The sequence below is a fragment of the Podarcis erhardii genome (assembly GCF_964252035.2).
Source record: "Podarcis erhardii genome assembly, chromosome: 4".
Taxonomy (NCBI): domain Eukaryota; kingdom Metazoa; phylum Chordata; class Lepidosauria; order Squamata; family Lacertidae; genus Podarcis; species Podarcis erhardii.
In genome coordinates, this window is record NC_138508.1 from 35,813,319 (window position 1) to 35,840,612 (window position 27,294).

The 27,294-nt window shown below is 41.1% G+C and overlaps 1 protein-coding gene across 37 annotated transcripts in view; it reads right to left on the reverse strand.

Moving 5' to 3' along the window:
* ABI3BP (ABI family member 3 binding protein) overlaps positions 1-27,294 on the reverse strand; it is a 133,599-nt gene that overhangs the window by 87,188 nt on the left and 19,117 nt on the right. For all 37 annotated transcript variants that reach the window (XM_081859610.1, XM_081859578.1, XM_081859594.1 and 34 more), the window contains exons 2-5: positions 14,879-15,058; positions 3,644-3,712; positions 2,773-2,905; positions 871-1,052 (exon numbers count right to left, since the gene is read on the reverse strand). In XM_081859610.1, coding sequence (XP_081715736.1) covers positions 871-1,052; positions 2,773-2,905; positions 3,644-3,712; positions 14,879-15,058 — 564 coding nt within the window. The remainder of the gene's footprint in view (positions 1-870; positions 1,053-2,772; positions 2,906-3,643; positions 3,713-14,878; positions 15,059-27,294) is intronic.

A 27,294-nucleotide genomic window follows, 5' to 3' on the forward strand; every position in this document is an offset into this window, starting at 1 on the left:
CAATAGTTGTCAAATTAAGAAAGGCTATTCAAAGTGCAATTAAAACATTAATCTCCTAGATGTGATCAATAGAAAGAAAGAAATCCAGAAAGATCTGCAAACAGGAAACTTCTAATTAAAGGTACACGCACCCTGAACAGCCTCAACAGGACTTTGTTCACATTGGACAGGCTAGTGCTACATGTTATTGCGAACAACAACAATGAAGCAGGTTATTAAAATATGACATGTTGCACTGCACTGATTTGACTACAAGAAACCCTAGAGAAAAAGGCAGGTGTGAGTTCATGAAATGTCTCATAGTGCAGATTAATGCTGGAGAGCAAACTAAATCTGTTTGGAGGCATGCTGTGATGTCAGATTTGTAAAAAAAGAATTTAAAACCATCTCTAAATTTTTATTGATTCTCAACATGCAGTACAGTCAAGTGCAAGTCTTGACATTAATAATTTTAACGACTGCATAACATGCCAATAACCTGACCTTTCCCTTCAATAACATAGAGCCAAACTATGACATGATGGGACAGCTGTGCTTAAGTCTGCATCATGCATAGATGTAGGGAGTCTATTATTGCAATAAGAAAACAGAGCACAGGGGATGTGAGTGAAACCCATGCACAGCCCGGCCATACCTTACTTTGCTCTGCTGCATTTAAATAATGGAAGTGAGCCTGGCAGAGGGAAGTTTGCTGAAAGCAATAGCACACAGTACAGCAAGGCAGGAAATGGAAGGTTTCACTTCTTTCACCTATGTGCTCATTTTGGGGGGTAAAGAATAGAAGCCACACCTCTGAAAAGAGCTGACATGTGCATAAATGCCTACCCTGTAGCATCTTGTTCTGCTCAGGAAGAGATACACATTACTTACCAGGCACAGCCACTTTGTGATTGAAAATCTTGCTCCAGACCCCATTATCTGTATTGTCTTTCACGCCAAATTCATAAATTGTGTTGGGTTTCAGATTATCCACCACAGTTTCTGTTGTTGGACAAAGCTGGAGAACCCACTTCTTATTCTTGTCCTTTTCTCTGTAGCGGACTGTATAAAACCTAGTTGAGAAAAAGAAAATGGATACTTCTAATCAAAGGGGGAAATACAATTTAAAATAAGATACTGTGGTGCTTTTTTCATTTAAGGAACCATAGGTGATGTAGTCAGTATCATTTTGCTTCTGGGATTCAAGACTGAAATTTACTATAGCCTTCCTGAGGATTCTCTATGCAAATATTTGATTCTCTGTTAGTTTAGACTCATTTCAGTCACTGGAAAGTGACTATTCTGAGCAGCCAAAATGACCATTTGCTTATTGCCAGTATAGTAAATCCAAGCTCCACAGTTCATTAGAATAAACAAATATGGGTTTAAAACATTACTGAGTGGTACTGTCTAATCAACAGACACCATTAAGCAACATATCACAGATTTAACATTTAAGAAACCCAGAATTAGAATTTTTGATTTTGATAAATTTGACCTGAGCATAAGAAAGCAACAGCTCTCATAAACTACTTTTCTAACAGAATGATAGTTGTTTAAAGCTTACTTTAATGCTTGATGTAAATCTGTTTCAACTACATGACTTCTCTAGAATTTCCCACCTTAAAAATATGCCCTAGTTTTCTAATATGCTTATTTTATTTCTTCCATGGAACTCATCAATCAATCAAGGGGGGAAAGAATCAGCATTGATTTTTGTTGTTACTGCATCATGTTCATAACTGATTGGCCTCCAGGAATAAAAACATGAAGGAATCTTAAATGTCCTCTCAACTTATTCCAACTATGCCACTTAATTCAGCAGTTCTTACAGATTTAGCTTGATCTAATTGAGATTAAAATCAAGCCTGGCAGCATTTTGAGAGCAATATGAGGTTCATGCAAGGAAAGCAATATGGAAAAATGTGCCAACAGCTCTTAGGCAACAACCACCTGATAAATTAAACTATAAATAACATATAATTGTGACTTAGGAAAGGGAGACAGCAAGTCCAAAACTGTTACAGGAATTATTCCAACACTATTAGTTGTGTCAATGTTCTCTACTTTCGATAGTCATCTCAAAAAGTAGTATGTTTGCCATGGCGGATCAGACTGTTGAAAAATACTTACCCTGCCATACATTCACATTTTTTTTGCTGCTACTACTCAGCTAATTCTCCCATTTTCCTTCATCTTCATTTCACAGCCCTTATTTAGTCTCATACCAATTCATCTGGCATGAGCAATGTGAATTTGTTTATTAGTACCTGTAACGTTATCATTCCACAGTAGCATTGTTGACAAAATAATGTGGACCACCACAGCCAACAGGCATTGTGGGCGAATGCGGCTGAGGAATGTGAGCCCAATGAAGCTCCAAGAAATAGCACTGAAATAGCATATGTGTTTGCAATGTGCCAAAAATTGCCAAAAATGGAAGGTATTTTTGGCACTTATAAAAAGGAACACGAAAAAGGTAAGCTCTGACCAAAAATGTTAGGTTTCATTGCATCATACTGATGCCTCTTAATTATAAAGGCTTGGAATTTGCTTCTGCTCTGTGATTAGGATCTTGCACCCATGGAAGAACCCCTTCAACAGTTGTTTTGTTCTGAGTGACCATCAAAAACGGCACAGAGTGTGTGTGAAGCAGGTGGCATAGCCACAAGCTCAACTATCCTTCTGTGAATGCAGAATCCTTCCATTTAAAGAGCAGCAACTTGGAATCCAAGCCAAATGGGCAAAACACCACCCCGTAATCTTCATTAGCTGTATCTTTCAGTTGATTACCTGTCATTTGCACAGTTATTCATTGTGGTCCAATCATGCTTTGGGTTGACTAAGATCCCCCAGGACAAGAAGACCGAAGTTGGAGTTAAAGTGCCTATTACCAGCTGGAGGGGCTTTGGTGTATTTGTTTTACCTATGTAAGAAAGCATAGAAAATTTAAACAATTTTATATATTAGAAGATGTATCTGAAGGGCCTGCATAACTTTTGACCCAACCATGTACTTTGGTCTTCCAGCAGTTCACCGGTCCTTTTTAAATTTTTTGGCAGATCACCCAAAACTGCACAAACAGGTGTGTGTGTGTGTGTGTGTGTGTGTGTGTGTGTAGAATGTGGCATAGCTGGTAAACTGAATTCAGTTTAGTGTGTCACCTAATAGATTTGTATGCAATTTGATGTGTATGGTGCTTGTCAGAAAGACTACAAAAGCATATAACCATGTAACCTGGTTAGAAGGTTAATACCACCTTCTGTTACTCAAGTATTTATTTCCATAGCATCTAAAATTTCAGGATCACCATTTGACATTCCAGTGCTTCACATTGCCCCCCCCCCCATGAATTTACATGCATGAGTAGAGGAAGCACAACATGGCCTTCCTCAGAGTGAAGGGGCCTGGGAAAGTACATATTCCATCACTGTTTATCTATGGCAGATAGACATTTCATCATCATCATTGAACATTAAAGGCCGTTGCGGAAATGTGTTGTACCACAGGCACACTCCCTGACTCCCTCATGGCACTATCTCAACACTCAGGGGATATCTTGACATAAACACACAGAACTAGCAGAATTATTATCTGCCATCTCAAATAAATGTTTTCTCTTCTAACTGTTTATGGAAAAAAATGTTTAATACTGTTACAATACCTGAGCAGGGTTTCTTGTAATTTGGAACAGGTGCTGGCCTCACTGCAATCAAGTATCTTGGCTCTGCGTCTGGAAAGCATTAGGATGATCATTTGTAAAATCCAACAAACTTAAGAGTGTACATTGCATCTTATTATTACGTATGGCAGGGATGGAAAACCGTATGTTGGACTTAAATTCCCATCAGTCCCAGTCAGTATGGTCAATGGTTAGTGATGATGAGAGCTATAGAAGAACATCCACAGGCTCTCTGTTCCCAGTCTATGAGATGACAAAAATTTGATATGTTTTAAAAACAAAAACATACCTACTTATTGATTTGGATCCAATGTGCCTTTCACCAGTGGGAGGGCACTACCACTTAGGCAAGGCATTTCCCTGCCTTCAATTCTGATTAATCCACTGCAGCCCCTTGCACTCCATCCTATACCACTCCACAGCATCCTCTAACCACTAGGAGTTGACTTTGAGGGACATAGGGGGCTGCGAGGAGGAGAGAGAGGACGCAGGGAAACCCCACTGCACAAGCAGAGTTTCACCGTGCTCCCTAGATCAACCTCATTATAAGTAGTCATGTCATTTTCCTGCAAGTAATAAAAGTATGAGGAAAAAAGTTGAGGGTTAAGTAGGAATAGAAATACCTGAACTAACACAATAGTGATATACAGTGGTATCTTGGTTTTCGAACGTAATCCGTTACAGAAAACCATTCAAGTTGTGAAATGTTTGAAAACCCAAAACTCAATAGCTGACAGCTAGGCCTCAGGATCTTGCACTCAGCGGAAGCCGCATGGCATGTTCGACTTCTGAGGCGTGTTCAAAAACCGAAGCATTTACTTCTGGGTTTTGGGAGTCTGAAAACCGAAACGTTTGTCAATGGAGATGTTCGAAAACCGAGGTACCAATGCATACATTTTTAAGTAAGAAGAAATTTTTTAAGTAAGAAGAAAAAGAAGGAAAGAACATCTAAAGCAACAAGCTCTGAAGATATTAAAACAGGACTGTTGTGTTGGTTTAGAGATTTATGCCTTTGAATTAAACAGCTACTGTGACATATAGCAATGAGCCAATTAACTATTATTTCAATTTTTAAGTGGATAAGCCAAAGTCTTAATAGTTTGGGGCAACATGGGACGTGAATTTCTTGAGCTCATTCGAACTCACTCATCTGAAGCTCATGGGACAGTGATGAGGACAGGACCCTCCCATGACACCTTAGCACGTGGGGCTTGAAGGTGCTAGGATCAGGGCATATATCAATCAACTGAGCTGAGGAGAGCTTGCTGTAAAAGTTGGGCTTTACTGGCAGTAAAATGATGCCTACAGCAAATAGTTACCCATACTGGAAGTTGGGATTTAACATTAATAGGCAGTAATTAATCCGCTGCAGCTCTTTGCCAACAAAGTATCTCACCTCTTTATTACCAAGTCTGCTGCAAACACATTGGTCTAAAGAGTTAGACATGCTTAAGTCCATTTCAATGGGACCATGCCTAACTCTGTGTGGATTTGGTCTCTATAAAATGCTGCCCTTTGGGCTACTGACACATAAGGAAGCATGAAAAAAGCTAAATTTTAGAGTATTTTATAGATGGTATATAATTTAGCTGTGGAAATGCTATTTCTATAAAGATAAAGCTGTAAATCAGATAGCTAATAATTCTTTAGAAACAGTTGCAGATAAATTAGGCCACATGAGAATGTCAAAATACACACATACTGATATTTTTACAACTCTGTTACAATAGTAATAATTTGCATAAGCAGATGATTCTTTTATAAACCTAACCACATTTTTTCCAGTGTCAGAATAAATTGCTGTCTGGGTGTATTTTCTGAGAACCAGCTTGCAATTGTTTCAGAAACATTGTTCTTTGTTGGAAACAATGAAATGAAGTAAACGAAAGCCAAACTCACTGATATTTTTACTCACTAGCTAACAAATTCTTAGTACATTTGATATGCTCTGGAAGAACACATGCTTTTGTGGTTAGAGGCCATAAGTTCACGTAAATGTTTCTAGTGAAAACCAGCTAACTTCATCCAAGAGTTGATCATAATAAACTGATTAAAACAATGCTTATAAGAGAAAAGCTTTTTTGTTGCAAAAATATAAGGTTTTTTTGTTTGCTTTTTGAATATATCTATTTCCTCCATTGATAAAAGGATCTTTCTGGCCTTTTCAAATATTTAGTTGTGCAAATTCAAAATTATTTGGGCTAACCAAAGCCTTCAAGGTGTAAATATTTGAATCAGACTTTTAAAAATTGAATATAAAAAATGCTATGATTCTATGACTACTGAATTTTAAAAGACTTGAGTGTAACAAAACCTCAAACAGATTTTAAAAAACAAAATAAAACATTAATTTTCAATAAAAGAAAGTTTTAAACTGGTATCTATTCATTGATTAATATTTTAGAAAAATGCAATCTGTGAAAAATCACAGATGTGGGCAGAGACTTAGCATGCAGGTCCAGTTTGCTCTCATGTAGGACTGGAGCTGAATACCAATTCGCTTTCTTCCTTTCTTGCAGAATGAGGAAGGGAGACGCTTCTTGTTCAGGGCTAACCCAGTTTCCCTCTTTTCCTTCTACTGGCAGGGAGGGGCCTTGCCCAGATGACCCTTCCCCTCCAGTACAGATTATGGGCATCTGTTTAGGTGGCAGAAAGAAGATTGTTGGCACTGTGAAGTGCCACATTCTTCTCCCTTCTCCCTCTCCTAGGTTAATAAATGCTACCTGCTAAAACTAATTGATTCCTTCTCCTTTGATAACCTCAATTTATCCTTTTGTCTCCATCAGAACCAATAAATCATCATCATCATCATTATTTATTGAATTTATATACTGCCCTATTCCCACAGGTCTCAGAGCGGTTTACAGGACAAATCCGGAATGTAAAACCATTATCCAAGGCTTTCATTAGTAATATAAAATTATTTACACTGGCTTCATGTTTCACAACTGAAACCTTTAATTTCTGTTCTCTGATCTGCTGCTAACATCAATTGCTGCTTTCTTCATTGTTTTCATGCTCCTTTTCATTTTCAATATATCTCCCCCTTTACCTTTTAATACTTATATGGTGGTTCTTCTCTGTCTATCCTAATTTCTCATCATTCTTCTACTTATTCCCTTCAGTCTGTCAGTGACTTTTGTCCCAGTCCTATAATTCACTTTGATTCATGGTCAACTCTTTCCTTGTGCTTCTCGGAGTCTTTTAAACTCTTTCCTTTGTTACATTCACAGTGCTGCAGCTCTTTGTCCTTTTGAAACGATTATTACAAGCTGCAATTCAACATTTTTCCTTGCAGTTCCTTCTTGAACTATTCTAGAAGATTACAAGCTAATATTTTAAACAACCCAGCTTCCATCCTTGTAACTAATCTTCACCATCTCTAAATTATATTACTTCATCTAGGTCTGTTGTTGTTGTTGTTGTTGTTGTTGTTGTTGTTGTTGTTGTTGTTGTTGTTGTTGTTCTTCTTCTTCTTCTTCTTCTTCTTCTTCTTCTTCTTCTTCTTCTTCTTCTTCTCCTTCTCCTTCTCCTTCTCCTTCTCCTTCTCCTTCTCCTTCTCCTTCTCCTTCTCCTTCTCCTTCTCCTTCTCCTTCTGGGTCTTGTTTTTATTATGCTGTAAACCTTTTTGCAGGAACTCTACTATTTGCACATTTTGTTCAGTATCTGTCCATAGTGCACTTTATGTAACAGCAGCAGAGAGATAAGTGGGCAATATTAGTATTATCTAAGGGCAATGCTTGCATGTTGTTGAGGAGAAAGCAAGTCAGCTAAGCTCAGGTACTAGTTCTCTGCTAGCAGAGGTGTAGGAAGGTCAGGTGGTACCTGGTGCGGAAAATGTCTTGTCACCCCCCATATTGATTTTTCTTTAGGGAAGGCCTGCAAAAATGGTTTTACGTTATTTCATATTTTCTTACAAAGGAATGTGGATTCTGAGCCTCTGATAACAAGTAGGCGACTATGGACAGATACTTAAATCCACAGGATGGATTGTGTTTTGGCTTGTGTTATTTTATTTATTTTTATTTAATAAAATTTATTTTTAAAAACCAGAAAAGTGGTTTACCAAAACAAAAAAAACAAAAAAAAAAACCACAGCAGTAAAATAAAAAAAAATTAACATTCCTACTTTAAAACAAACAAAAGCTAACATATTAAGATTAAAATTACTTCAACTTCCTAAGCATCTAGGTATGCTTGCCTAAAGAAGAATGCTTTTAGTGGATGCCTGAAAAGAGTCTAGCAAAGGCACATGCTTTGTTGAAATTTCAGCCTTCATGACATAGGAAAATGGCCAAGTAAACAGCTATTTTTGCGGAGGAGGGTCAAGATATTAACTGATATGCATGAAATTTCATATGTAGCTATATAATCCCTAGTGTAGTAAGATAAGACCTTTGGAGCAGGCATTTAATTTTTAATTTTTTTTTATGAACCGCCCTAGTAGGGCAGTAATGCTTCCTTGTTAATTTGTCACCCCCCCTCCATGATGGCACCAGGGGTGGACTGCCCCCCTGCCCTGTCTTCCTACACCCCTGTCTGCTAGCAGTGACTGTGGACATAGGTTTCCCTAGAGAAGCCTCTCCATCCCCAACCCAGCATAAGAGAACCTGCCAGTTTAAGAGATTCTTATGCAGAAATTCTTGCATGCAACAGCACACACACTGTTCCTCATAAGAATGGGTGGGTGCAAGCTATAAATTCATTCAGTGACCCAATTCTTCCTCTCTCTGTTTTTGTTTTTGAAGGGGTAAATGTTTTGATACACAAAAATCAATGATTATATATGCATATCAAACCATTAAGAGCTGGAAATCGCACAGTTTCAACTGTGCACAGGTCATGTCAGTAAATGTTTGTGAGAACAATAACTATAAAGGTATGAAACACAGCATTCTGTAGACTTTGATCAACTAAAGTTTCTGAGCAATTCACAATGGTTGACTTCCAACTTTGGAAGAAGCACACAATTTCTGCTTGAGTTTTGTCCAAAGCTGACATTAATCACTATCTATTCCATCTAGAAAATCTTGAGACTTGGCAGGGAACAGCGTATGAGTATTTCACGATGTCCTCAAACTTGTTACATTCTCTTCTCTAAGACTCCTCCGTACTTCCAGGATCTCTTCTGAGATGTGATGATCATTACTGAAGAAACAGGTAAGTGATTCAGCCTGCAATACTTTATGATATCTTCCTGGAAACAAAACCTATTGAGTTTGATTGGAAAATAACTATAAGACTGCAGTCTTAACCCCTCAGTTTGGACAGTGACCACTCAGTACAGTATACTGAACATATAAATAACCAAAATCAAGCAAGTCATTACTTGGTTTCTGAAATCATGTATACCCTAACGGAATTGGTTGAATTTGACTTCTCTGTGGATTCACACTGTACTTCTGTAAAGGGCAGAAAGATGGCACAACTACAGACTACACTGTTGTTACACTGAAGCAAACATTGTTGTGCATGTGTGTGCACAAACACATAAACACAAACTTCGTCTAATGGCTTTTTTGAGTGCAATGTAAAAAATGCTACAGATGCTGTCTGCACATTTTGCTTAATAAGGCTTAAAGAGATGTCTTAAAATTGGAGGTTATCACAATTTTTCAAGTTATTTCAGTTTTTAATAGTAGTTTTTAATCTGAGCTTGGGCATCCTCTTTCTGACTGAATCATATTTGAAAGATCAACACAGCTCTTTCCTTTTAGTGTCAGTTTCAGTCATGCTTCTGTCCTAAATGTAAACACAGCAGGAGACTTTAGAAGCTTTTGTGCTCTTCTAACTTCCACCTGTCAATGATACTTTCTTATGATGTTTTTGCAATGACAATTAGCTCTCTTCATGGAAATAATTTGAACGTACCATGGTAGAGCTATTTCTACCAGAAAGGGCCTTGCAGCACTTTCAAATTGCAAGCTCGCAAAGCAATCTGCATTCTTTATGAAGATTGTGAGCAATCTCATCATTTTGATACAAAACAGGATTAAGAAACATGGAATGTGATGCTAAATGTGTTTACTCACAACTAAATTCAGTGGGAGTCACTTCCCAGAAACTGTGTGTGTAGGAAGCCCACCCCAGGAGTACAAAGACATAAAGTTGCCCTAAATCACCAGAGGGTATTCAAAATCTCCAGACCAGCTGCTCTTCCATGTATGAAAAAATTGTCAGATACAGCCTTGCAGGCAACTATTCAAGCTATTAACATCCTTGTGGTTGTTCTAATGTGTGCCAGCAGCTGATTTTAGGATTAGTGCTCTTTTATGTGTTTCCTTATCTCAAAGAGCATCAAGCGTTGAGTCCTGGCCTAGGGTAATCTGCTTTAAGCAGGCATGTTGCAATATGAGGGAAGACTTCAATAGGCCTATTTTTTTTTTTAATAAATATTTATTAAAGTTTTTAAATATCAATGCACAAACAACAAACAGTCTTACTTCTGTCACAAACATAATTTCATCACTTCTTTGGACTCCCTCACGTCTCCCGCTCCCATTTACATCGTTAAAAGTTTTTTCCAGACAAATTATCAACTTGTTTACAATCTCATGTCCACTCATTCAAATATAATCTAGCACTTCTTCCAAAAAATTTTATATTTTCTTTAGTCTCACTTATCATCAAATTTAAATCTAATTTAGTGGTGGCCAATTTTTTATAATCTAGCATCCTTCTTAACATTCAACCAAATTATAATATTTTTGTAGATACATCTTGAGTTTCTCCCAGTCTTCCTCCATCTTCTCTTCTCCCAGATCACGGATTCTGCCAGTCATCTCGGCCAGTTGCATATAGTCCATCAGCTGCATCTGCCACTCTTCCAGTGTGGGTAGATCTTGAGTTTTCCAGTTTTTTGCGATGAGTATCCTTGCTGCCGTTGTTGCATACATAAAGAATGTTCGGTCCTTCTTTAACACCTTCTGGCCGACAATACCCAGAAGGAAGGCCTCTGATTTCTTAGTGAAGGTATATTTAAATACCTTTTTCAGCTCATTATATATCATTTCCCAGAAGACCTTCACCCTAGGGCATGTCCACCAGAGGTGAAAGAATGTTCCTTCACAATAGGCCTATTTTTTAATAAGAAACATAAAAGTGAATACACTGGTACCTCAGGTTAAGAACTTAATTCGTTCTGGAGGTCCATTCTTAACCTGAAACTGTTCTTAACCTGAAGACCACTTTAGCTAATGGGGCCTCCCAATGCTGCGCGATTTCTGTTCTCATCCTGAAGCAAAGTTCTTAACCCGAGGTACTATTTCTGGGTTAGTGGAATCTGTAACCTAAAGTGTCTGTAACCCAAGGTACCACTGTATATATATTCAAATAAACAAGTACAGTTGTACCTCGGGTTAAGTACTTAATTTGTTCCGGAAACTGTTCTTAACCTGAAGCACCACTTTAGCTAATGGGGCTTCCTGCTGCCGCCGTACCGCTGGAGCACGATTTCTGTTCTCAACCTGAAGCAAAGTTCTTAACCCGAGGTAATATTTCTAGGTTAGCAGACTCTGTAACCTGAAGCATATGTAACCCGAGTTACCACTGTATATTAAGTGTATATTAATGTACCTCTTTAATTGGAAGTGACTCTGCGGGTCATCTAGTCCAAACTCCTGCCACCACTCAATGCAGGAATATGCAGGATCGAGCCTGCAACCTTGGTGTTATCAGCACCATGCCCTAACCAACTGAGCTATCCAGCTGATGTAAAACACAACTTGAAAACAAAATGCACTGCACCACCAGATTATATCAGAGTGTATCACTTAATCTTAGTGAAGCATGGCCACACAAACTCTATAACTGTAGCAGAACAAAGCACTTTGTGAAGGTCATCAACATGCTTTGTTGTGTCTGGCTAGGTTAGGGAGTATACAGCTTTTCATTCCAAACTCTTTGTGTAATTTTATTTTTAATCTTTTGTTTTGAATTTTCACTGTTCCATGAATCTGTTTTAACAGCAATAGTTTTAAGCAAATGTGAGTCGGCAGCTGAACTGTATATGTAGTTTCTCTCCATTTTTTTAATTCCTAGTAGAGAAAACAATTGACATGTTCTGTTAAAGCCAACTGGATAGGCTATAAAGATTATGGAAAATACAAGCCAACACTGTCAGGTGTTCTTAAATCCACTGAACGAAATGGTGTTGAGTACACCTAACAATATGGATGCCTTTGCCTTTGCCTTTGGCTCCAGTACCATAGCTCTCCAATGGAGCACAATGACATTAACACTTTTATCTACAGAGAGAGTATAGTTCCTGAAAAGTTATATCTTAATCAGTTTAGGCTACAATCCTATACATTCTTAGCTGGAAATATAACTGCCACTGAATTCAATGGGACTTACTTCTGAGTAGGCAATAACAGCATTGGACTGCAATAGTATAGCTAAAAGTGATGAAGAGTCAAACGACATCTTTAAAAAGAGTGGCAAATCCACCCTTATTCCAGGAGGCATTCTAAGTACATATTTCTGACTTTTTGGTCAATTTTAACCATATTTCTGATAGGCAGGAATACAATTATCTTCTTGAGACGAGGACTGATAAGAGCAACCAGAGTTTCCTTAGCTTGTTTACTCTTCTTGTGTCTAACATGCAAACTAAATAACGGCAATGACTTTTGTAATTGGACATGCACAAGTGTGACAGTATGGTCAAATAATCTTTTTCCCATTAAAGGCCTGTTTTCCTCACAGAGGGTGTGATCAGTTTTGCTCAGCTGTACCTGTTTCTATGGACACAAAGCAGCTTATCCAAATGAACTGAATCTTTAAGCCAGAAACAGATTTGCTTTTTGGAAGCCATGTGTTAAGTAAAATAAACTTTAGGAGCTTCCAAATGATTTTGGCCCATCTTACAACCATTTTAATATCCTCATTAAGTCAGTACTTTATTTTACTATCCTGTTTTCTTGTTGTCTTACATTTCTGAATTTATGTTCTGTTTTTTTCTCCTAGGAATGATCTTGACGCATGTCCTTGTTCTTCCTGGGGTTATCCTAGAATAACGATGTCACAGACTTTCCTGCCACATGGTTACTTTACATATGTATGAATGATTGAATTGCCTTCCCAAAATCTAAGTGCAACAAAATAAATACTTGTATGTTCTTCACTAGGGAAGGATAGATCAGCCTGTTTCTGGACTGCGTCAGTTTTGCATGTGGTCATTCAAACATCTGTTCCACCCCCACCAAAATTTGCATTTGAATACCTATTTTATCTCAGTACATGCATTGCTACGTTACCTTAAAAATACACATTTTGATATATTTCTTGGGCTGAAAACTGTATTGCCGGATTCAAAGATGTGCAAAATCCAAATGATAATTATAGTCAAACTAGTGCGGGACTATGCAAATTACTTCTGCTTGCTTAAAAAGGTGGGCCAAACAAAATTCTCCTCTCCCCCCTTCACACATTGCATAGATTATCTTCATGTAAGAGAAATGTAATGTGTGAACTAGTCCTTGCAGGCACCAGAACAAAATAACCAGAACAAGAGCTGCTTCAAGCAGCTCCACTTTCATCTAGAAGCAGAGATCATGCCTTTGTTAAAGACATCTCTAATGAATAAATTCACTATTTATAGCACTTTAGGTAAGAGCATCTAGAATTGAAAGCCAAGCTGATGTTAGTAGACAAAACTCCAAATTAGTGGTAAACCTAGCAGTTCGAAAGCACGTCAAAGTGCAAGTAGATAGATAGGTACCGCTCCAGTGGGAAGGTAAACGGTGTTTCAGTACACTGCTCTGGTTTTGCCAGAAGTGGCTTAGTCATGCTGGCCACATGACCCGGAAAAACTGTCTGCGGACAAACATCAGCTCCCTTGGCCAGTAAACCGAGATGAGCGCCGCAACCCCAGAGTCATTAGTGACTGGACTTAACTGTCAGGGGTCCTTTACCTTTACCTTGTACCAAGTAGGATTAACAACTCTATTTGGGTTATCAGCCCATACGATTAACATGTGAGGCAGAAGAACAAGGCCATTCCCACCTGGTCCCCATGGTTACAGGCTGCCCACACCCCTCCTCAATACTAATCACATGTTTGGAAGAATATTTGCAGCAGGGCAATGTGCCAACATGCACAGTTCCTGTGAGTTGCAACTACAGAGGGAGGGAGAATTTTATTTGCCCACAGGCTTAAATGAGCTGAGCTAATTCACATCTCCCAAGACTAATACAGTGGTACCTCGGGTTACATACGCTTCGGGTTACATACGCTTCAGGTTACATACGCTTCAGGTTACACGCTCTGCTAACCCAGAAATAGTGCTTCAGGTTAAGAACTTTGCTTCAGGATAAGAACAGAAATCGGGCTCTGGCAGCGCGGCAGCAGCAGGAGGCCCCATTAGCTAAAGTGGTCTTCAGGTTAAGAACAGTTTCAGATTAAGAACGGACCTCTGGAACGAATTAAGTACTTAACCTGAGGTACCACTGTACGTGGAGCAGACTAGAATTATTCTTCATAATATTCAATTCACATAGTGTTAATTGTAGGTACTAAATGCCCCAAATAAGGTTATTCTCTGCCTTTCTCCCAAATATTGACTATTGTCGTCACTGCCCACTGATCTGAGTCTCAGCAACAACAAGCAACGACACTTCTGACTACATCAATCTCCTTGGCACGCTAGGCTAGGAGATCTGGACTACAACTCCCAGCAACCCCAGCCAGCAGGGCCAATGGTTATAGGAGTTGCAGTTCAACAAAATTTGGAGGGTGATATTTCATTTCACATTAGAATTAATATTGAAATAACAGATCCTTGAACAGTGAAACAAAGAATACGCAAGCTGACTTAATAGTAATGAATGATGATCTAAAAGCTTAGATTCACTTCTTAAGGATTATGGTGCTAAGACCCACAGCTTTAGCTACAAATCAACAAGTAACTGGCTAACATGCAGTGCTTATATTAAAGATCTGTTTGGATGGCCTGTTCAACATTTCAATTACATTTGTGTCAAATTAGCTTCTTTCATTTACATATTCGGTGCCTCTGGAAAATGTCAGTAACTGAAAATTGCAAAGAAGGGAACAAAATAACAAACAATTCAGAAAATACAGACGTTTTTGCCACTGTTGAAATTCGATATTTCCTTTGGTTTTAAGTCTCGGGTATCCCCATCCAGACCACAAGTAAATGCAATTTCAGACGCCACAACCATCTCTCCAAGATTCATATCTGGACATTGGCTTACCAACTTCGGTTATGTAAGATTTCCCGTCTGATGGCAGAGGAATATACTGGTTAGAGAAGAAGCTGCTGCCGTACCCCAAGATGAAGCCTTCCAGTTTGGTGCTTGGACTGGGTCGAATGTATCTCATGCACACTGCATCACCAGTTGCATTGATCTGAACTTTCAGGCTTTGTCTCTTAACTGAGGTTGGGGGAGAGAAAGCAGAAAAATATGGGATGTTACCAACTCAAGCAGAACAAACATTTCAGCATACATATAGGACATGCTTTCAACAGCATAAAGGTGTGGTAGCCAATGCTGTCTCAACTAATGCTTCAGAGTGGCATCATGTAGCAACAGATGTGGCAAAGCTGAGAGTACCACATGACCCACAGGTGCACCTAGTTTGTGCTAGAAATCAGGCTTTTAGTATTGAAGCTACAGCTTTCTGGAATCAATGGCCAGCTGAAATTACAAAGGCACCCTGCATGATAATGTTTAGATGCCTACTGTTTTAGTTAAGAAGGCTTTCTCTGAGGTGTGACCCCCGCCATTTATGAAATATTAATTGTCCATCTACAGGGATGGCACGTTTAGAGTCTGTAGTCTTAATTGTTTCTAGAATTTGTAGTTTTTTGTATTTTATCTTATTTGTATTATGTCTTACACTGTGAAGCAGATAATACATTTGTAAAGCAAGCAAACATTTGCAAAGCGGCAGCTGCAATCACATGAAAGCCAGTCTAGAGGAAGCCGTTTGCAGTAATTTCCCAAAAGTCTTCAGTGATTTCACCGTTGCATCACAACCGTTTACAATAATCTTGTTATGGTGCCGCAGTGATGTGCTCTGAGAAAGAATAGAGTGGGTCCCATTAAGAACATAAGAAGGGCCCGCTGGATCATGCCAATGGCCCATCTCATCCAGCATCTTGTTCTCAAAGTGGCCAACCAGATGCCTGTGGGAAACCCATAGGCAGGGCCCAAGCACAACAGCACTCTCCTCTCCTGCAGTTTCCAGCAACTGGTATTCAGAAGCATACCGCAATAGTCATCATACCACTAGCCAGTAGCATACCACTAGTAGCCATTCCTGTAATGTTCATATGACAGATATTGCAAATGATAGAATATTACTTCTCTTTAAAATTTATTTAAGAAAGGCCCAATTCTGTTTGTCCTTTATGTTAAGTCCACTCCGTGTGAACAGTCGAGAAATTAAAAAGAGCACTAGGTCATTGCATGGACAGGTGGAGTCCCCCCAACCCCAGGTGGAATCACTCGGAGTGGAATCACTCAAGACAACATGCTATGGGATTAAAATTGGCCACAACTTTATTAAGTTTCAGATGTAGGGAGACCTTGGCTCAGGCACTGGGTGTTTATCCTTCCCAGTTCCCAGCAGTGGACCTGGGGGACATCAGGGTTATCCAGAATGTGTGGGGATTGGGCTGGCTCTGGAGAACACATGTTAAAGCAGAGACCCCGCCTCCCGTTTCACCACCGTCGCAGGGGAGAGCAATGACAACCTCTTGGCGTATGGCCAATGCCTCCCCTCAAGACCCCTTTAATGGGGAACCCTGGGATCACCGCCACAAGGGGGGCGTGGGTCACCGGTTCATGCCCCACCCCCCATTTAGGGAAGATAGACTAAAGGATTCAACCCAAGGCCTGAAACTGCCAAAGTTGTGACGTTTTGCTACGGGGAAGACAAAACCTGCCAATGCAGGAAAATTCCTTTCTGGCCCTTCAACAGTGACCATGATGTAACAGCGCCCGCGTACCTGTGGAGAAGAGGTTAACCTGCAAAATAAGGCTTCACTGAGGGAGGGAAGGGTGGGAGAAGCTCTGGAGCCAACTGATGATTCTCAGTTAAGATCCACCCTCTGTTGTGTGGGCAGGGTGGTCCTTCCCCCTACGTGGCTGGTCCCCTGCCACTGCCTCTGCAGGTGGGATTGGGCAATTGGCTGAGGTAGGCTGAGACCTCCAGGTATCCAGCCTGGGGAGGGCGAAGCCAGCCCGAACTACCTGGAGCCGCATGGGATCCGGGGGGCTGCGCGCGACCACACAAAGCCCCCCCCCCATTTGATGTGGGGAGCGGTCATTCCATTGTGTTTGTCAACTGTAGTTAAGTGTTAGCCATAGCCTGATCTTGATAGTTTTTAAGCTTTGCCAGTTTTTCTCTGAGTTCTTTGCTATATATCCACTTATCAGTCATATTTCCCACCATTTGGGTGCTTGAAGTGATGTACGGTCAATAAAAACAAACCCAATGAAACTGTATATTTAACAAAATGCAAAGTATAGTAGAACCAAATACCAGTGGGTTTCAAACAGTGTTAGTATGCTATATTTTCACTACTGCAACAGTGGCTTTGTGGCATCAAAACCGGACTGATAAACAACCACAATAGCATTACAGTGACCAGATTCCTCATCCTGACACATTACCCTGTCCAGAGCCAATGCTGTAATTCTTAGTAACATTACCCCATCTTAGCTAGTGCTTACATAAACAGTCATGCTAATTAAAATATGCTGTCACATATACCCTACAAATCATTGGAGTCTGCTTGCTATTAACAAAATGACAGGTAGTCACAGTTACTCGTCTAGAAAATGCTCTTGTCATAAAACAGGTATAATTCAATCTATGTCAAAATGTCACTGTGCTTGCCAACAGCGGTATAGTCATCACACTGAAATCCTTAAATGCCATGTCCAAGCCAGTGTGCCCTCATTGTTCAGCTCAACTCTTCATTATTCGTTTTCTTTGACATGTGTAGCATACACATTATAAATGTGCACCTTCATTTTAAGGCGCAAACAGATTTTTATCTGGAATCAAATAAAAGGGATACCAGACTTAAACATGTTATGTAGTCCTTTAGTTTTCTGAAAGCGGTTTTTACATCATGTGAAAGCTCACATATAATGCAGATATTAACTGTTAGGAAACGGGGAAATGGAATAAACTATGGGGTGAATACAGCAAAAATGAAGTGCTGCATTGAAGTAGCAGGATTCTGCAATGCAGCACTTCATATTACACAGGAGGGGTTAAATTTTGACTACTATCCCAAGTAAAAATTCCCTACATGCAGTAAAGTCAATAATACATCTGAGAGAGAGGTTTGGTGTAACTCTCTTCCCAATATGCTAAATTTATTATAAAGCAGGGAGATTTTTTAATTTTATTTTTTAACATAGAATCATTCAAAAATATAACAGCTGCACACCTGCAATCTGAAGAGCTACAGCAGAAAATTCCTTAGGGAACAAGGACAAATCAGAGAACACCTGGGTCAGAGCCAGGAGTCTAATCCAGCATTCTGTTTCCACATCTGGCCAGTCAGAAGCTCCAAGGAAGCTCCCAAAAAGAGCGTAAAGGCAACCCAACCACCTGCAATGTTCAGTGAAATGTAAGAGTCTGGCATGTTCCACTCTTCCTTCTTTTGCAGGTCTCTCTTTTTTGGGGACATCAGGGCACAGGTAAGTATAGGAAGGCCCCACTAAAGCACTTTCTCTGCCAGGTGAGTTTGCATCATTTGCTTAGTTCACCTTCCATTCTAGAACTCCTTAGTCTTCATCTGAGTTGTACTTTAAATAAGAACAGACACACTCTCTGCCCTTTCCTGCCTTTTAATAGTCCTCCAGCCAAGGACAGTGTTCACCAATGGCTTTTCCCTCCTACTGCAAAACTTCCTGGCTTCTGACTGGAAAGTCGGACAGCTCCCAGTTTAGCTCTCCTTTTGCTCATTGGTCATTCTATTTCCTAATTTCTTTCTTCTCTCACAGCTTCACATGGTTTCCCTTTAAAGCTTCATCCACTGTAGTTGTAGCACGCTATACCCTGCCCTAGTGTTAGTTTTGATGAAGGGAGAGTTATAAATATTTTGAATAAGTAAATTGATTAAGGTACCAATTGGAATAACCTGCTTTACCTTGAAGAAGGGCTAAAAACATTTCTAAGGTAGCAATAACTTTAGTCTTACAGCCTACTTTTAAAAGGTGATAATTTTGCTGTATTAGGATTTTATTGGCACCTTCTCCACTTTTAGGCACACAGTCACACAGTCAATAGAAAGCTTTCTAAGGATACTGTATAAGGCATTTGGTTCCACTTCTGGCATGTCCCCAAATATTGTGTCTTAAATTATGTCAGATTCCTTGCTTTCCTCAGACTTCTGCTTTTGAACTTTACAGTTATGTCAAGATGACCCAGAGATAAATAACTAATTCATACTAGCTGGTTAATGTTTATTTTTATTTTTATTTTAAAAAAACTCCAGTGGACAAATCTGATACAGGTCTAAGTCATTACTTAACCACTTTAAATCAGTTGAACATGGTATTGAAGCAGGACTTCTGCTAAAGAATAATTTTCGTTCTTTATAGGCTGGTCACTTATTTTTTATTGCCGAAAAGAGGAAAATGCTTCACCAGAAAAAGGGCACTGATTGCATAATGTAGATGTATTGATGCAAACTAAGAAACAATGGCAATTTAAATATAAATGCAAAAACATAGTGTGGGAGACTGTAGCCAGGTGGTCTACACATACAACTTCCAATTCAGTTCACATTTAAAAATGAACTCACCTAATTTGCACCAATAAAACCGCGGTCTAACAACCCATAAAAAGCATATAAAAACAAATAAAACAAACTGAGAGGATCCAAACATGCAAAACAGGGTTGAATCTTATGGGTCAGGGTAAGCCTGGGCCAAAAGATAAGTCTTCCCAAGGCACCTGAAGCAAATGATGGTTCCTGAATGATAGAGAAGGGCATTCTGCAGTAGAGGGGCAACAGCAGAAAATGTCTGTTTGGGGTCACTGCCCTACAATATTCTGTAGGGTGTGGTTTCACGGGCAGAATTGTCCAATGCATGAATCACAATGGCTAAGCTATCCTTGTCAAGGAAAGGGTATAGCTGACGTGTCATCCTAAACTGATAATAGGTGTTCATTGTGACAGATGTCACCAGAGCCCCCGGTGACAGAGATTGATCTAGGAGCACTCCCAAACTACACAACGTATGTTTCAAGGGGTGTGCAACCCTATCCGGAACTAGTGAATTCCCTAACCCCTAGATCTGGGAAGTGCCTGCCTGCAGAATCTCAGTCTTAGCAGGACTCATTCTGTTTGCTGCCCCTTGTCCATCAGGAGGACCAAGGTAATTTATAGTAATAAAATTATTATTAATACCTTCATTAATTAATAATAATATACTATAAGCTGCTTTGCTCTTTGAGTTGAAGTTCCAATTAACTCAATCCAGACTATGTGCTCAGCTTTAAATTATCCTAGGCCTGCCTGCATTTCCTTTGCACCTGAATGTGAAATCAAGTAGCTGATCACCCGCTGGAAAAAAATATTATTGCCAAGACACATTTCTTCAAAAACATGCAGAGTTCAATCCACATCTTATTGAGGTCAATGGCAAAACTCCCACTCATTTTAATGGGGCTGGCCTGCAATCACTGAAAAGAAATTATTGGGGAATTTTGTCCAGCTGTGACTACTTCGTCAGCGAAGAGCCAGATGAACAAAAGGGACATCTGCACTTTGTATATCACTTTCAGTCCATCTGTACAATTCCCATGATCATAGCTGAAATTAGCATCTTAAAGTTCATGTTGTAGTTAAGATTTGGGGGCTTTCTGCATTTTTCCTCTTCTGTCTTTCTCTGAAGATCCCTATTGTACAGCCGAGTACAGTATGAAAGAAATTAACACCAAATCAGTAAATGTTTAACAGACTGAGCAAAGTGAGGCGGTTTAACTCCACAGTTTGGCTTTCTCTTAGTTTGTAATCTCCTTTAAAAACAGAGCTGCTACAATGAAATCTCACAAGTGTATCCAGGACACAACCCTACATTTCAAGTTAAAACCAAAAACCTAAAACCCTGAACTTACCAAATAGGAGAGAAAGGGTCTAGATATGTCTACTGAACACAGATATCAGACTCAGTCTTGTGAGGTTCAAAAATGGACTTCTTCAAACACCTGTTTTTCAGGGGAGATGGCAGAGCATCTGATTCAGAACCGGGGAGAAGATGAACCTAGATTTTGCTCTGGTTTTGAGACAGAAACTACTCTGGTGGACCATCCATGTTAGGGGAAGTGCAACCTTGTTGGGTTCTAATAGCTTCTCAGTGGCTTTTGAAACCATTAACCATGGTTTACTTCTGGAGTCTCTCTCCAAGATGACACTTGGAGGTGTTGTGGTGACTGGTTCTTTCAGGAGAGATAAACCCAGAAAGAAGTGCTGCAGGACCTCAGTTCCACCTCATAGCCTCTATGCTTTTTAACATTTTCATGAACCAGCTAAAAGTCAATTTGAGATTATTCTGGAATATATAGCTCATTCTCTCTTTCCCATCAGCTCATTTCAGAGAGGCAGTGGAAATTCCTAACAGGTGTTTCGAGACAGTTTTGGGATGGATGAAGGCAAACAAACTGAATCATAATCCTGGTAACACAGTACATAATTAGTAGCGCTCTTCAGATATTATAGCCATGCAGTGGGGTGGTGGTGTCACCAGTTGTAGCCCTGGCCTCAGTTACACATGCTCCTATCACATCCAGACTGAAATATTGTAATGTGTTCTACACAGGGTTGTCTTTAAAGATGGTTTAGGAACGTCAAGTAGTACAGATTGCACTTGCTATGTTTATGCTATTTGAAGGGTGGCTTGGTCCAAGTCTGTTTTAAAGATAAAGAATCCTAAGAAGTAGATTTGTTGTTGCTTATCTGCAGATAGCAGATGGAGAGCAGATTGAGCAGGCATACAGGTCACCTGGTCACAGCCTTTCCTGGTATTGTTCTTCTATCATAATTATTTCTAGATTTGCATCTGTGCATGTGTATTAGAATATGTGCATTTTATGCAAATGTCCTTTTTCTGGTGATGTTTTCCTCTTTTTTTGGAAATGTTAAATTGGCCACCCTACCACCTACAATAACTGCCTATTTATTTCCATTCCCATTTTTAAGTGTTGGTCATAAGCCCTTGGCAGTTTGACAGCAGGTTATCTGAAGGATTCCCATGCACTGTACATATGAGTTAGCCCAGGTCTCAAATCCAGCCTCCTGGGCTTTGTTCTCCAGCACAACAGTTAGGTCCATTATGTGGGTGGCTTCCAGAGCCTTTTTGATGCCTTTTTTAAATTGCTGTTGTTTTTAGAGTTTAGATTTTGATTGAGTTATTGAGCATTTCATTGTTTTATGCTGCTTTAATTTTGTGAGCCACCTTAGGACCATTATGCCTTGAAAGGCAGGCTCAAAATCCATTAGTAAATAAAATAATAATAATATAATAATAATAATTTATTATTTATACCCCGCCCATCTGGCTGAGTTTCCCCAGCCACTCTGGGCGGCTCCCAATCAGTATTAAAAACAATACAGCATTACATATTAAAAACATCCCTGAACAGGGCTGCCTTAAGATGTCTTCTGAACGTCAGGTAATTCTTTATCTCTTTGACATCTGATGGGAGGGCGTTCCACAGGGCGGGCGCCACTACCGAGAAGGCCCTCTGTCTGGTTCCCTGTAGCCTCACTTCTCGCAATGAGGGAACCGCCAGAAGGCCCTCGGCGCTGGATCTCAGTGTCCGGGCTGAACGATGGGGGTGGAGACGCTCCTTCAAGTATACAGGACCGAGGCCGTTTAGGGCTTTAAAGGTCAGCACCAACACTTTGAATCGTGCTCGGAAACGTACTGGGAGCCAATGCAGATCTCTCAGAACCGGTGTTATGTGGTCCCGGCGGCCACTCCCAGTCACCAGTCTAGCTGCCGCATTCTGGATTAATTGCAGTTTCCGGGTCACCTTCAAAGGTAGCCCCACGTAGAGCGCATTGCAGTAGTCCAAGCGTGAGATAACTAGAGCATGCACCACTCTGGCGAGACAGTCCGCGGGGAGGTAGGGTCTTAGCCTGCGTACCAGGTGGAGCTGGTAGACAGCTGCCCTGGACACAGAGTTAATCTGCGCCTCCATGGACAGCTGTGAGTCCAAAATGACTCCCAGGCTGCGCACCTGGTCCTTCAGGGGCACAGTTACCCCATTCAGGACCAGGGAATCCTCCACACCTGCCCGCCTCCTGTCCCCCAAAAACAGTACTTCTGTCTTGTCAGGATTCAACCTCAATCTGTTAGCCGCCATCCAACCTCCAACCGCCTCCAGGCACTCACACAGGACCTTCACCGCCTTCACTGGTTCTGATTTAAAGGAGAGGTAGAGCTGGGTGTCATCTGCATACTGATGAACACCCAGTCCAAACCCCCTGATGATCTCTCCCAGCGGCTTCATATAGATATTAAAAAGCATGGGGGAGAGGACAGAACCCTGAGGCACCCCACAAGTGAGAGCCCAGGGGTCTGAACACTCACCCCCCACCACCACCTTCTGGACACGGCCCAGGAGGAAGGAGCGGAACCACTGTATAACAGTGCCCCCAGCTCCCAGCCCCTCTAGACGGTCCAGAAGGATGTTATGGTCGATGGTGTCAAAGGCCGCTGAGAGATCCAGCAGAACTAGGAAACAGCTCTCACCTTTGTCCCTAGCCCGCCGGAGATCATCAACCAGCGCGACCAAGGCAGTTTCAGTCCCATGGTGAGGCCTGAATCCCGATTGGAAGGGATCCAAATGGTCCGTTTCCTCCAGGCGTGCTTGGAGTTGTTCAGCAACCACCCGCTCAATCACCTTGCCCAAGAATGGCAGATTTGAGACTGGGCGATAGTTGGCCAAATTGGCCGGGTCTAAAGATGTTTTTTTAAGAAGCGGTTTAATGACCGCCTCTTTCAGCGGGTCTGGGAAGGCTCCCTCACAGAGGGAAGCATTCACCACCCCGCAGATCCCATCGCCCAGCCCTTCCCGGCTCGCTTTTATCAGCCAGGATGGGCAAGGATCAAAGAGACAGGTGGTCGGTTTCACTCGTCCAAGCAGCCTGTCCACATCCTCGGAGGTAACAGATTGGAATTGATCCCATGTAACAGGACCAGACAGAACTCTAGCACTCTCCCGCCCTGGCCCTGTTCCCACGGTGGAGTCTACCTCCTTCTGAATCTGAGCGATTTTATCTGCAAAAAACTTTGCAAAAGCATTGCAGGAGATCTTGGGGTCCCTACCAGGCCCCGGTGGTACAGGTGGTTCTGATAGATTGCGAACCACCTGAAAAAGTCTCCTGCTGCTGTTTTCTGCAGATGCAATGGAGGCGGTGAAGAAGGCCCTCTTCGCCGTCGCCATTGCCACTTGGTAGGCTCGACGTTGAGCTCTAACCCGTGTCCGGTCTGATTCAGAATGAGTTTTCCGCCACCGGCGCTCTAGCCGTCTCAACGATTGTTTCATCACCCTCAGCTCCGGGGAAAACCACGGGGCTGTCCGGGCTCCATGCAATCGGAGAGGGCGCTTCGGAGCCAGACAGTCAATAGCCCTGGTTAACTCCGCATTCCAGCGGGCCACCAGGGAATCAGCTGAAAGGCCATCAACTTGGGATAAAGCATCCCCTACCACTCTCTGGAAGCCAATTGGATCCATTAAGTGGCGGGGGCGGACCATCCGAATCGGTCCCACCTCCCTGCGGAGGGGAAGGGTTGCGGAGAAGTCCAGTTGCACCAGGAAGTGATCTGACCATGGCACTTCTTTTGTTTCGCTTTTAGTTAATGTCAGATCACCAGCATCCGTAGAGGTAAACACCAAGTCTAAGGCATGTCCGTGGCTATGAGTTGGGCCAGACTTATTCAGGGACAGCCCCATGGAGGCCATGCTTTCCACGAAGTCCCGAGAGGCCCCTTGTAAGGTCGTGTTGGCATGGATGTTAAAATCCCCCAGGACAACCAAGCTAGGTGTCTCCAGGAGCATATCCGCCACGACCTGAAGCAGCTCGGGCAGGGAATCCTTGGTGCAGCGGGGAGGTCGGTACACCAATAGGAATCCTGTACTGCCCCTATTGCCCAACTTCCAGAACATGCACTCAGAAAGCTGGGTCTTCCCAATAGGACGCCTGGTGCAGACTAATGACTTCCTAAAAATCACTGCAACCCCCCCTCCCCGCCCACATTATTAATTAATAGTCTGCGTACAATTCTCCATTTGACATTTTTGGCCTTGTATTTAAATAGATATTAACAACTGCTGAAGACTTATTTGCTATAATTAGAACATACCTCATCACTGAAACATGGATGACAAATAGTTATCTAATTATGGATACTAACAGCCTGAATTGTGCCATTTTTTCTCGTTTTATATGTAACTGAAAACATAAGGCATTTTATAAATCTGGATTCAATTTAACGCACTACAGTAAATTTCACTTACTTGAAACCTCAGTATAGGATAGTTACAGATAGGTAGCCGTGTTGGTCTGCCATGGTCAAAACAAAATAAAAAAATTCCTTCCAGTAGCACCTTAAAGACCAACTGAGTTAGTTCTAGGTATGAGCTTTCGTGTGCATGCACACTTCTTCAGATACACACTGTGTATCTGAAGAAGTGTGCATGCACACGAAAGCTCATACCTAGAACTAACTCAGTTGGTCTTTAAGGTGCTACTGGAAGGAATTTTTTTATTCAGTATAGGATAGTTACAGTAATTAAGCTAGCACCGGCAATTTTCTGAATATTAGGATGAGAACCCAGGATCCAACTGAAGAACTCCATTCTTGCAACCAATCAAATGCTGGGAAAAGACAGGTTGGTGGTTTCATTCAACTATACCCTGAAATTGGTTCATTACTTTCTGGACTGCAAGAACACAATTAAATGGATAAAGGAAGGCACAGTCTATAGCAGAAAGCAAGTCTTCAGGCTAACTATTTCCATGTTTGCTACATGGCGGGTAACTTTATATTACTAGCACTGTTAGAATTTATTTAAGGATTGTTTACCTAGGTGATGGAAAACTGATCCTGTTCCAACTTGGAATCTAGCAACCAAGCTGCAAACCTAATGTTATAAACTGATGCAAGAGCTCTCTTCTCTTAAAATCTTTCAAAACATATCTGCATTTTTGCAGATACACATCACCAAAGTGCATACTGGGAATGCGTGTGTGGCATTCTTTTCTACCTCACACACCATTCCTCCTCTTATCTGATATTATCCTATGAGCTTTGTTTACAATGATAAGTATATACCCATAGAGCCACAAGCAGAGACAACAGCTGTGGAACAAGTCCAGCAAACAGAAGCCACAATACCCGTGCCTCCTTGTTGCTGGAGGACTCCTCTTGTTGCCACAGTCAAAGAGGAAACTGCTCCTGCCATTTGCCATTTCCAGCTTTTTAATTATAGTAGTATTATGGGCTAGTATATTTCTAATAATATAGGGTGATGTCTTTGCAATGGCTTTTCCACAATATGCTCTAAAGAACAAGAAGCACGCAATCATTTTTGGGCCCAAATTACCACTCTCTTTCTGCTTGACCTTAGTACGAGGAATAGGGGTGTGGGGAGAAATGCCTCTATGGCAATGATAGCTAATTTAGTTCATTGGCTGCTGCATGTAGTCTGAGTCTTCTGTTGTGGAAGGCTTAGGGCACACCAGTAGGAAGCTAGACAAGAACGTGTTTGGCTGTCTTAAACAAAAAAGGCAGAGCAACAGCAGGAAACGCCCAACTCCATCCAAATACAGTAAGTTCAGTGCTACCTAGAGACACAATTATAGATAGACACAATCCACACATTTCCCACCTTTTGTTAAAACAGTCTTCTTCAACCTGGGGTCCTCCAGATGTTTGGGATTGCCACTTCCCCAACTTGTCCTGCTCCCTGTAACAGTCATCCATCAGGGCAACCAAAGCCAACAGTTGAACCTCACTTTGGAACTAGCTGCCTCCAGGGCACCAGGCTAGTGAGTGCAGCATGGACCTCTTGACACACACAACTTTGACCTCCAGCACCCCACCATGACTACCTGCCTCCCTCCTACCCTCTGCCACCTGAGAAAGCTGCCTGAAGGCCAGCTCTGCTTATGAGTTTGAGTATACCACAATCTCAGGTACAAGATGTTGCCAGTTTTGCATGCATTAAAGAGCAGCCAGGGTTTTAAAAAGTGGGCAAAGGAACCTGCCAGTTAGTGTCTCTGGTAGGACAATCCATGGCGCCATATTCACAGCAGTTTTGCTCTTTTACAAACAGTGATCAGATGTAAAAATAGTTCAAATTAAGCAGAGTGTTTATTTTGGGGGTCCTCATTTAAATTCTACCATGAACAGCAGCAGCTTGCTCCTGCCTAGTGGCCTCATCCACTAACACCAGTCTTGGCACATTATTTTGGCACATGGCATCCATTTCACATACAGGATACAGAAGTTTAACAGCACAGTTTTACCCTCTGCATGCAATGTTGTTCTTTTTTGTTAAACAAAACGAACAGCATGTAAAGTTCCCAACATTAAAAACAAGTGCTACAGATACATTCTCTCTAAGG